Genomic DNA, 12,615 nt, shown 5'->3' with positions numbered 1-12,615 from the left:
TCTTTCCCTTCCCCAGTGCGATCCCAGCGCAGACACTCAACAATATAGTGTGTAACAGGGGCACCACCATCATTTTTGGGAGGTTTCCATGTCAAGCCAACAGTGTTCTTAGTTACAAGACCAATCTTGAGTTTGATCGGTGGATCAGGAGGATCTTTAAAAATCAAACACAAATAAAAATCAATCTATGCTATAGTTGCACCAGTATTATCATAGGAATTGAATTATTGCACTTTAATTTAGCTTACGGATTGGATCCCTGGCTGTGGTTCTTTGGATGGTGTCTGCAGGGGGCCCAACACCAAAGCGGTTTTCTGCACGCACACGGAAGAAATATTGTTGGCCAGCTATGAGATCAGGTACAACGAAGGAAGTGCTTCCACAGTTTGGATTGACTTTTGTCCAGGCCTTCCCTTCAACAGTCCTTTTCTCTATCACATAACCTTTGATTCTGTCTCCACCATCATTGTCTGGCATCTTCCATGAAAGTTTGCAAGTGCATCTTGTTATATCACTCACTTTGAGGTCTTTTGGTGGGCCTGGCGCATCTATTACCATAAAAACAGAATGGAAACCATTTTATATTAATATCTATAAATTATAGATATTTTGAGAACACTATTTGAAGTAGAGCTCTGTTTGCAAGTTACAGTATATAGAATTCTTACCCAAGACATTAACTCTAACATTTACAGTCTTCTGCCCTGCTTTATTTTTTGCTGTAATACTGTATCTTCCAGAGTGGCCTCTGTTACATTCAGGGATAGTAATCTCTGAAGTTGTATCAGTTGCTTCCACCTGCACATGAGAAAAGATATAGATCACTTACAAATATTTCAACACACAGCAATTAGTGCTATAGAAATAATTTGAATTATTTACATTACCTGAGCCTCTTCAGGTACATTGTGGATTCCATCCTACAAATAAAGGGCAAAAAAGTAAATACACAAGGATTTTCTGAGAATTAGCAATTTAGAAAAGTACTCTGTTCATTTATTAACCTTTACTGTTTTCTTAGCTTCTCCTTCAAACTCCCAAAATGTTTTTGGAACTGGACGCCCTTTGATAACAGCTGGAATTTTAATTGTGGCACCAGCACGACAAGAGAGGAAATCTTGTGCTCCAAGATCAAGAAATATTTCTGGCTCTTCTGCAAAAAATAAGTAAAAAAGGAGAGAGAAAAATTTTAAAATATAATTCTCAGATATGTCATTGATATTAAAATTTAGAAAGCTGTCAACTAACTTTTCACAGTACCCCCAAAAGTACGCAGAACCTATACACATATATAAACTGGTGTGCTCTACCTAGAAGGATAGGACATTTGTTACTGCTGCTTTTGCATGGGTTGTACAGTATCCACTATATGTGGCTGTACGTGTATTTTCCATTTTCTGTTTGATCATGCTTTTTTCATGGTCACCATGCCACTTTCTTATGTTTGCATCTTCTTTGGTTTTTCTCTTGTATAATTATTTTCTTGCCTACTTCTTTGAATATGCTTAGTTTACTATAGTGGACAAAGATGCTTGAACTCATGCATTCCAGCCGTTACATTTCTTTAAGTACGGACACATGACATGGTTACTCCAGAGTAATTGAACGTTAGGGTAAAACTGGAGTGAATACATGATATCCGCCCTGACACTGGTACTCCATGCTGGAATAAAGATACTTCTCAGAAAGTAAGTACTGGTGGAAGACGCACCACAGTGTCAACTGGGTGTCTAAGGCTCTTGTCAGTTTCATCCCACGCATTCCATGCTATAAGAGTGCTTACTACAAATACTTATCTCTGAAGAGATGGTTACATGTCTACTGTAGACACCAGTGTAATTCTATACCACAGCAAACTCTGAAGTAAACATGCGCTATATCTGCAACCTATGCCTCCTAAAGAACATGCTGATCATGGGAAGGATCTATATCTAAATACTTAATCCAAGGACTCTTACCTAGAATCTCTTTGGCAGGTATCTCTGATGTTGCAAGACTTGGTTCTGATTCCCCAGCAGCATTTACAGCTTTCACTCTAAAGCGGTACTTTCTGAGTTCTTTCAAATTGGGTGCAACACATTCGCAAGTAGGGAACAGCTTATCACCTTCATTAACTTTCTTCCAATCAGTGCTACCTTCTTCTTGCATTTCAACAATATATCCTTTTATAGGACTACCACCATCTTTTTGTGGAGGCTTCCATGCAAGAGATACAGTTGATTTAGTCCTGTCTTTGACATCCGGGCAAGATGGTGGACTAGGTACAACTTGTAAAAGAATGAAAAGAGTTTTATCACTTTTATCACACTTATTTATAAAAAAAGAATGGCAGTAAAAACAGAAATTATAATGCCATTCTCATGTATAATAGCATACTACATGCTCCTACAAACACTTCATGTTATGTATATTTGCTCAAGGATAAACAGCAATATAAATGTGAAATAATTATAAGAAGATAATATGGAACAACAACATAAAATAAGTCTCTAAATATCAAGTGTCTGATTTTTGACAGTCATTGGAGTTCAATTGCTAGAAAAGAGGTAGTGGAATCAAAGTCAGAACTAATTATCTTAAATACTACATGGTTATTAATAATAAGAAAACCACTTATGGTACAACTGTATTATTTAGGTACTAATTCTGCAAACATTTAAGCAGGGGTGTAGGAACATTGAATTCCAAATGAGTAACAGTAGCAGAAGTTCTTCTTTATGTAATCTAATCCTTAAAACTATTCATTAAAATAAATAAATAAATAAATATATATATATATATATATATATACTTACATATGGGATCTGCTGCTAAAGCAGGATCTGATGGTTCACTGGGAGGGCCAATTCCAGCAATATTTTCAGCCATAACTCTAAATTGGTATTGAATGCCTTCAATCAAACGTAGCACATTAAACTCCAGGCCCTTCACTGATGGTTTAGTTACTGGAGCTCTGTTTACACGTGACCAATAGACACCTCCCTCCTCTCTCTTCTCCAGCCAGTAGCCAGTGATTGGGGCTCCACCATTGTCCAAAGGAGGCTCCCAAGTCACTAACATTGATGACCTAGTGTGATCTATGACTTTCGGTTTTTTAGGAGGTCCAGGAAGGCCATAGGGATCTTTAATAACCACTTTCTCTGAGAGGCATTCATCACTTATTCCATATTTGTTTACTGCCCTGACTCTAAACTGGTATTCGCCATTTGTTGTAAGTTTCCATACCTGAAAAAATAATATTTTTAATGAATAATGGTTTCCAAAATGAACTTATGATCATTTTCATTTTTTGAATGAGAATGTCATAATGCTGTACTCTTTGGGGCAGGGGCAGACTTATAGTTTTGCTTGCACTTACTGCCCTTTTGGCAAAAGGGCAATTTACTGGAGGGGAGCTGAGGATGAATATTACTAAGAGATACAACAGCAGTTCAGAATAACAGGCTAAAGGAAAAACCTGACATATCAGTCAAACCTGACTGTGATTGATAATATACTATTGTTGGTTTCTTCCATCAGTGAGAATCATTTTGGTAAGTACCAATATAATTAAGTTTTAATTGAAGCTGAGAGTGAATTTTCAGTGAAATGCTCGTCAGATCAAGTCAAAGGTCCAGCCTAGACTAGCAGCTGACTGAAGCAGGTATGGTTAAGATACACCAGTTTCTCTAGCCAACAGAATACTAGGAAGTGATGTGATTAGTATCTCCTTTGGCCACTTCTGATCCACCAGTTTAAATGGGCATGTACCCATTTACAGCTGAATCAATCAGCCTTTGGCATAAGTCCAGAGCAAGGCTTGGATTCACAGTGCTACAGCCACAGTGAGATACCCTGACTGCTCTGTCACTGAGCCCCAATGAGATCCTTATACAAACTCAAAAATAAAACTGGAAAAACATGTAATAAAAATATACTGGATTTACAAAGTCCATACAAGCATATTTCCAAAGACAGAATTCATCAATCACCAGAAAAATATTCTCACTCCTTAAATAATTCCTAAAATTACTTTCTGCTATAAACATAAGGAGAAAAAAATTATCATATCTTCTTAACTTACATATATATTTACTTATAAAACAAGTGACAACATAGAATGTGTAGTTTCTTCTTTGGAATTTAAGGAGAATCTAGGCGCACACGTAGGCAATAATGATTATCTAAATATCTGTAAGGGTAGTAGGGTACTAGTCCAGATACCTATATATTTTGTCATGTGTTCATTGCATTGGGAATTCATTTTATTTTAGTATTGTACATGCCTTACTCTTATTAAAGTATGTTAAATTATATAAAGATAATTTTGCAATTTACAGGAAAGTTAAGATAACTTTACCCCAAATCGCCTCTCAACTGCAGTGTTGGTGACCTCTTCCCATTCAGATTTCTTTCTACTGGCATCACGCTTCTCAATAATGTAATGGGTAATTTCACTGCCACCATTGTCAAGAGGGACATCCCAGGTCAAAGTACAAGACTCTACTTTAATATCAGAAACTGCAAGGTTTCTTGGTGGAGAAGGACGATCTAAATAAAAACCATACAACAGAAAAGTATACTAAGTAAAAGGCAAAAACACAGCATTTGTATTCAGTTCTTCTAAATGTTACATGCATACCATATACTTCAACATGGGCATTGCGATATGCTGCACCAAGACGATTTGAGGCAGTCACTGTGTAAGTGCCTCTATCATCCCTTGTTGTTTTAGGTATAATAACTTCAGTTTTTGCATCACTTCTAGATAGTTCTTCCTTTGTTATTTTAAGTGCAGTTGATGTTTTGTCAATTACTGCTTCGTTTTTAGTCCATTCAATCTTAGGCATAGGTAGACCTGTCACATCAGCTGGAATATTAACTGGCTCTCCCGCCTTTACTTTGATAGTATCTCCTCTCACAGCTAGACGGAGTGTGACAGTTGGTGGTACTAAAAAATAAAACAAAAAAATAAGAGAATGAAGTTTAGGAAAGAAAAAGTATAGAAATCAGTGTGTAGATTTTTTAAGGTTATTGTAAGTAGTTGTACCTTCATCATCTTGTATAACGACATTAAGAGGCAGTGATGGTTCACTTTCACCAATTTCATTGACTGCTTTGACACGGAATTCATACATATGCAGCTCATCAAGATTTTCTACAAGAAGGGATGTGGTTGGACAGAGCCTCTTGTTAACCCTTACAAATTCATTTGAGTCATGTCTTCTTTTATCAACGAGGTAGCCTAAGATAGGGCTTCCACCATCATTACGTGGAGGTTTCCAATCAAGTGTAATACTTGACTTTGTCCTCTCTGTGTACATGAACCTCTCAGGTGCTGTTGGAGGACCTAACATAAAAAGGAAATATTAATGAAAAGTGTAAGTAAGTACAATCAAAGCTTCATTTCCCATTTTAAGAAGATGAAATTGGCTTCTAAATATAGATTCTTTGTATGTTATATCTGCATTATTGTACATAGTCAAACATTTTGTCTGGTAGTGAACTAACTACGATAGGCAAGTTGTTCAGTTATAATTTTAAAAGAGCATGTGACAAAAGAAACTACTTGCTTAACAGGAGGGATGAAATTGTTCTCTCCTACTACTTGTCAGAAAGGACAATTATAATTTTACATTACTATTTGAGAGATCACGCTTCACCAATTATTCTGTTGAAGCTCTTTCCCATAGTAGCAAAGACTGAATGCTACAAGGACTATTATCGGTAATATAATAGCTATGAATGTATTGTCTATACAGTATATTGTCCATACAATATTAATGAGTAAATCATTCAGCAATCCATAGACCTCTATATTTAATCATTTATATAATCATTAAAGTAATTATTTTACCTAGTGGATCAACTGCAAGAATAGGTCCTATTTCAACAGGTGGACCACAGCCAAACTTATTCTTGGCAAAAACACGGAATCTATATTCCTGTCCTTCAACGAGACCGGTAATATCACATTTAGATCTCTCTGTGTCTACAGCTAGTCTCCAAGTATGCATTTTGGCATCTTTTCGTTCAACAAGGAAGCCTGTGAGATCACTTCCTCCGTCATCATCAGGGTCAGACCAGTTAAGCAGACACATCTTTCTGTTTACAACAACAGGTTTTAGGTCTAGTACTGGCCCAGGAACATCTGAAAAAATAAATAAGTAAATATACAAAATCATAAGAAGATACAAAAAAATCTCTTATCCAGGTAGACTTACAGCTGATTTCATAACATATATTTCTTACCAAAAATATCCACTCTGGTTGCTGCAAACTTGGACCCGCTTTCATTGGTAGCAGTAATTACATATCTTCCATGGTCTTTTCTCAATGCGTTCTGTATAATTAACTCAGATTTGGTGCCAATATTTTCAATAACAACACGATCTTTATCTAGTGCTCCTTCCTCCAGAGTCCAAACAATTGTAGGTGTTGGACGCCCAGTGACAGTAGCAGGAATTCTGAGAGTTTTCCCAGCCAGTATCTGAATACCATTTTTTACAGAAACATCCAATTCAACATTGGGAGGCTCTGCAGAAAAGTTGGAATAATGCATTATTTTAATGGGGGAAAAATGCCTTACTTGCAGTTGACATAAAGCACCATTTAAAATTAATATTATCACAGTACCTTGAGGTTCTGAAACTGTGATGGGCTCTGTTTGACCTGGTGGTCCTTCCCCAGCTATATTAACTGCAGTAACACGGAGTCTGTAATCAGCACCTTCTCTTATTTCTTTAACAGTATATTGTCTAATCTTAATGGACTTCTCTGTGCAGCGCGACCATTCATTTGTTCCCACAAATTGCTTGTAAACATGATAACCAATGATATCACCACCACCATTGTATGCTGGAGGCTCCCATTCTAGCTCAATAGCAGTTGTGCTGGTATCGACAACTCTTGGAATTGGTGGACCAGGTGGCGCTAAAAAAATAAAATTTTACAAATAAATATTTCTGATTATTAAACCTACCCTATCACCCTCCTACCATTATCTTCTATTGAATCACTTACATATTGGGTCCTGTGCAGTTTTTGGATCTGATGGTGGACTAAATTTTCCAGGACCAGCTGCATTTTCTGCACATACTCTAAAGACATAGGTTAGTCCTTCCAGAAGTCCCTCAACTTTCATTTGTAGGGCATTCAGAAGTTCTCTGTTGACACGAGCCCAGTGAGTACCGTTAATTTCACGTTTTTCAAGCCAATAGCCCAAGATAGGGCTGCCATTGTCTTTTGGTTCATTCCATTTAACCACCATACTATTGCTGGTAACATCCTCCACTTCAGGTTTATTAGGTGGATCAGGTGGAGCTTAAAAAAAAGAAAGAGAATTACAATTTTGTCAAAAAGGAATACAAAGTTGTTATCGATGATATCTCATTCTGAAAGGAAATTTAATTTTACATATGTAAGAAGGTTTAACAGACTATGCATGGAAGAAAGAAACAGGAAATGGCCAGCTCTGCTATTGTCTTACTGAGTGATTTTGAATGTGTCAGCTAATCTCACTGCAGTTTAATTCAACAATCTAAAACAACCAAAATGTCATAATGTGCTTCACAAGAGATGGCTAGGTTTAGTTTGTTAATGTTTTAAAGTGAAAAGTATTATGTACATAGCAAGGGTTGTTATTCATTTATATTAAAAGTAGTACGTTTCAGGATTGGTCCTTATCTGCCAGCTACTCAAGGGCCTAGTATGTCTAAAAGAGCACCTTAAGCTCTGGGAATAAGACTGCAGGCAACAACCTCACTCTACAGGCCCAGGAGAACTCCCCAACTTAAGGGTAAAGCTCATCTCATCTGGCAGATGACAAAGCATCTGTGGGGGAACCGTCTAAGACTATGGAATCAACTTCCAATGAAACTATCCACCATCACAAACTTCACCATGACTGCAAGTACAGGATACATTTATTTGACATTGTCTGCTTTAACATAAATAGAAGCACAATTCTACCAAAACAAAATACTACCTAGGCCAAAGGATAGGAATAAAACTGAATTACATGTGACAGATGTTATTCATGTTGTTTAATTTTCTCTCTGAAGCACTCTGACACTATAGTAATGAAGGCAGCATGAAAACATAAACAGAACAGAATTTCTCCAATAGCACACCTTTAAATATTAACAAGAGACTTACAGAATGGATCTTTAGCTGCCAGTGGTTTTGAAATACATGGTGGTCCAGGTCCTACTCTGTTTTCAGCTTTTACACGGAATAGATATTCCTTGTCTTCAATCAGTTTTGTCACATGGTATTTGCAATGCCTGAGTGTTGATGTGCAAGTAACCCAGCCTATTTCAGCTTTTGAGTTGTCTTTCTTTTCCAGGACATAGTTCAAGATTTCACTTCCACCATCATCAAGTGGAGGCTCCCACTTGCAAACAACTGAATTTTTTCTAACATCTTCAAACGTAAAGTTGACAGGAGGTCCTGGTGTATCTATTTTTAACAACAACAACAAAAATAGCATTAGCATCACATTATGCAAATTTCCTTCTAGTTTTAAACAATGATATATTTAAGTGCCTACCTAACACGTTTACTTCACATGAAGCTTTTGCAGCACCGTGATCATTTTCAACTTTGATTGTAAATGTACCATGGTCAGCCCTGATTGAGTCACGAACGACGAAAACAGACTCCCCTTGTTTGTGGTTGTCAACACTCAAGCGTTCTGGTAGTGAAAGGTAGAATGGTTCCTCTTCTTCAACTTCACCCTTCTTTTTCCTACTAATCTTTGTTACTCTCTTTTTGATTTCCTCTGGCCTAATAATTTCATTATTTTTTAACCAAGTGATAGATGGATAAGGTGACCCAGAAATATGTGCTTCAAGTATAATCTCATCACCTCGCTTCACCTCAAGGCCAGCTTGCAGATTAGCAGCAAGGAAGACTTTTGGAGCCTCTGTAATAGAAATAAATGAAGTTAAGAACAGATTTTTTAATTATGTTTAAGAATTAATGATGGCAAAAAGTTAGAGCAACATACCAATAGGATCTACAGCTTTCACTAAAGGAGTAATACGAGACGGTTCACTGATTCCTGCAGCATTCTCTGCACGAGCACGGAACTGGTATTCTTTGCCTTCCTCCAGACCTTTTACTGTGTAGGTTAAAAGAGGTACCAGATAGTCATTGCATCGTTCCCACTTGTCTTCCCCCTTAGCAAGCTTTTCTATGATGTAGCCCATAATCTTGCTTCCTCCATCATACAAAGGTGGTTTCCACGTAAGTGTTATGGACTTTGAGGTTGGATTAAGAGCTTCAAGATCAATAGGTGGATCTGGACGCTCTGTAGAATCATAACAAAAACATTTATATAAATGGAAGATATAAAGAAATGATTTAAAATAAATGGAATCGATTATGTATTGGAAAATGATCTTACGCTTTGGATCTTCTGCAATCACTGGGTTCCTTATTTCTAGGTATTCACCACCTCCAATCTTATTGACAGCCTTAACGCGGAAATAATATTCACCATTTGGAATAAGATCCTTGACAGTCCATGTGAGTTTGTTCTCACCAGACATCACTGGGATATATGTTCTCCGACCAGCTTCTCTACGTTCCAGGACATAATGTAAGATAGGAGTGCCGCCATCAAATTCTGGAGGTTCCCAGGTTAGCTTGCATGAACTTTTAGTCACTTCACTTGCCCTAATATCTTTACACTGTCCAGGTGGACCTGTTTCAAGAAATAATGATAATAATAGTTTCTATTATAATAAAAACAAGCCAAGAAACTGAATATGTACATTTTTTCTAGTAAGCAAATGAAAAGTACAAATATTGGTTATGTACCCAGTATGAATATATTTATTTATTAATATAAATATGAGTATATTTTTCTTTATGAATAAAAACAAATACATAATTTAATTTTATTTATATCTATTTATATATCTTCAAGGCAGAAGGCATCAAAGAGTTATACCACCTCTTAGCTTATGTTCCCAACAATTGAGTTACTGAGTTTTAAAAAAAAGTAATTCAGTTAGCAATCTGGGACTAATTTCTCAGAAGTTTATTGTCTAATGATCAAATTTGATATAAATCTATTGCTGTTTAGTAGTATCATACAATTATAGTGTTTCAAAATAGGCATAGAGGGTGAGATTTTGTTCCACACATCCAAGATGAACAGCATAGAACTCAAAGACCAGTAAGGGTAATATGCCAGCTTGCACACTTCAGCTCCTGGACTCTTTTGGGGACTAGAGAAGCCTCTGATGCGACTTAGCTCTGGGGCTTCTCACTTTAGGCCTCCCCCTTCTTCCCCCAGTAGTTCAGCCCATGGTTAACCCATATATCAGGTCTTGCAAGAATGTTATTGAAAGGCAGCCTTTTACACAGTGTCTGTGTCAAGAGAAACTTTCCTTGGTCAGAATGAGTTATTTCTAGACCTTTTAATACCATACAAGTGTCAGAAAGGTATGAGTACCTCACCCAAAGTGTTTATGTTAAAAAATTTAGTTACCTATGACTTTGACGTTGACTGAGCCAGTTGTTGATCCCAATTTGTTCTCCAGTGTGATTGTGTAAACACCAGCATCAGCATAGACAGTTTCTGTGACTTCAAGCAGTGCAGAAGTGTAGTCACTCTTTGCTGTGGTTCGATCAACAATTTTTACCTCCTTACCATCTTTATGCCATGTAATAGTTGGTGATGGAACAGCTCTGAAAGGTACAGGAATACTTAACTTCTCTCCTTTAACAACGATAATGTCACGAGTCTTCAGGTCAACAGTTGGATTGCCTGTAAATGTAACAGTATATCATTTTTTTAAAGTTTCTAAATACCAGAATTCCTTTATGGTATAAATTTATTTTTTAAAAAGAAATATAGTCTTACAATCTGGGTCTTTAGCAACGACATTTTCTGAGATGTCTGATGGTTCACTAGCTCCAACAGCATTGACAGCTCTGACTCTCAATACATACTCCTTGTCAGGAACAATACCCTCTTCCACTTTACATTTCAAGTCTTTTATTGGACGTGTATTGATTCGCATCCATTTTTCTGTTCCTGCTTCACACAGCTCAACGTTGTATCCAATGATAGGGCTACCACCGTTTTTCTCTGGTTGTTTCCATGAAATAGATATGTGCTTTCTGCTTGCATCTGTTACATGCAAATCCAGAGGTGGGGAAGGAGGGCCTGAAGAAATGGAGAAGTACATCACTTTTTGCCAAAGCAGACATATGATTCTACATATTTCAGATCTATAACATTATAATTTTACTTACCTACTGGATCTTCAATACAAAGGAGATCAGTTGGTTCACTTGGATGACCACAACCAGCTTCATTTTCTGCACGAACCTGGAACTGCACCTCTGTACCTTCAATGACATCAGTCACTCTGAAATGACAGTCAGGTCCAGGTGTCTTTCCAGCCTTTACCCATCGTGTGCCTAGTTTTTCTTTCTTTTCAATAACGTATCTGTATAAGAAAGGAAATAAAAAAACCCCCAATACCATTAGCTGCATGAAATCATAGAATATTTGGAATTTCACATTCAGAAATTGGAAAGAGAGATCAAAATAAGCTAAACATAATACAAATTCATAAACAAAAAAACATGTATGGTGAAGCTAATGGGCTGTGGACTTAACTTCACACATTAGGACACAGATCCATTAGAGCTGGGATTTGGATGGGAGAATCCCAATTTTGGCAGCCTGTTATTGAGCTCCTGAGTAACTATGCCAAACTCAGCTTATATCTCTATCTCCCTTCCTTATGATGAATTTTAGTGATTACTATCTCTCGTAACTTGACAAAGATTCTATCTGGTAGGATTCTAACCACAGAAACGTTGTCTACCAGCATAGTCCTAACCTACCACATGGCCAGCATGATAATGGACTAAGTGAGATTTGAGATGATGGTCTATTTATTTTTTTCTAGACATTTCATGTAGTAGGTAGTTGTTTATGAAAACTCATGCTCCCCTGAACCAGTTACTCTCTAAGATGTTGCCTTGTCCTATCTTTTGCTGCCCTACTGACAACACTGAGGGCCCGTGTACATGAGATGCTGACTGCAGAGTAGCTGAAAAGTACTGCTCAGTAATGTGTCACATCATGGATGGTGCTAATACAGTAATGCATGGTATTATTATGCTATAGCTCAGTAACATCACCTGAAAGATATTCATCGGCACTACTGCACAGTAGGGCTGTGCGAAGCTTTGGTTGCTGATTCAATTCGGAAGAGATTTGGCCCAATTTGGTGGCCGAATCTCCAAATCTGAATTGAATTGGGAGGACAATAAAAAGGTCTGAATCGATTCGAAGCCTCTGAATAGATTCAGAAAAGATTTGGAGAAGATTCAGAGATTCGGGCAATCCCCGCTTGCCACCGCAGGGAGCTGGACCCAAAATCCATGCCGGTAAGTAGGGGGCAGGGAGGGGGAAGACTGGCGTCTCCCAGCCCTGTCAATGGCTGCTCTGCCCCGCCCCAGCATCCCAGCACTTAAAAAAGAAAAAGAAAAAAGCCCTGCACTGACCAGCTGCTGCAGTGGCCATTGAGGCCTCTGGGGGCTTGTGGTAGAGCCCCCACACACAGTGCGGGGCAATGGAGGGCCTTGGGGATCGGCGCCCCCCCC

At 37.7% G+C, this 12,615-nt stretch overlaps 1 protein-coding gene across 1 annotated transcript in view; it reads right to left on the bottom strand.

The window, feature by feature from the left end:
• Positions 1 to 12,615, bottom strand: part of TTN (titin) — a 276,986-nt gene that overhangs the window by 70,513 nt on the left and 193,858 nt on the right. Inside the window, 21 exon segments of the mRNA XM_025216548.1 lie at positions 1 to 154; positions 249 to 548; positions 669 to 798; positions 888 to 920; positions 1,005 to 1,153; positions 1,959 to 2,267; positions 2,796 to 3,225; positions 4,340 to 4,530; positions 4,622 to 4,930; positions 5,030 to 5,329; positions 5,837 to 6,130; positions 6,232 to 6,516; positions 6,616 to 6,912; positions 7,003 to 7,302; positions 8,137 to 8,439; positions 8,531 to 8,905; positions 8,990 to 9,292; positions 9,389 to 9,688; positions 10,481 to 10,759; positions 10,856 to 11,161; positions 11,251 to 11,447. The exon segment at positions 1 to 154 is cut by the window's left edge and continues 158 nt beyond it. Of these exon segments, the coding sequence (XP_025072333.1) occupies positions 1 to 154; positions 249 to 548; positions 669 to 798; positions 888 to 920; positions 1,005 to 1,153; positions 1,959 to 2,267; positions 2,796 to 3,225; positions 4,340 to 4,530; positions 4,622 to 4,930; positions 5,030 to 5,329; positions 5,837 to 6,130; positions 6,232 to 6,516; positions 6,616 to 6,912; positions 7,003 to 7,302; positions 8,137 to 8,439; positions 8,531 to 8,905; positions 8,990 to 9,292; positions 9,389 to 9,688; positions 10,481 to 10,759; positions 10,856 to 11,161; positions 11,251 to 11,447 (5,544 nt within the window).

Source organism: Alligator sinensis, unplaced genomic scaffold, assembly GCF_000455745.1.
Source record: "Alligator sinensis unplaced genomic scaffold, ASM45574v1 scaffold871_1, whole genome shotgun sequence".
NCBI classification, from domain to species: domain Eukaryota; kingdom Metazoa; phylum Chordata; order Crocodylia; family Alligatoridae; genus Alligator; species Alligator sinensis.
Note: the sequence above shows the minus strand (reverse complement) of the source record. Positions and strands in the feature narration are given on the sequence as shown.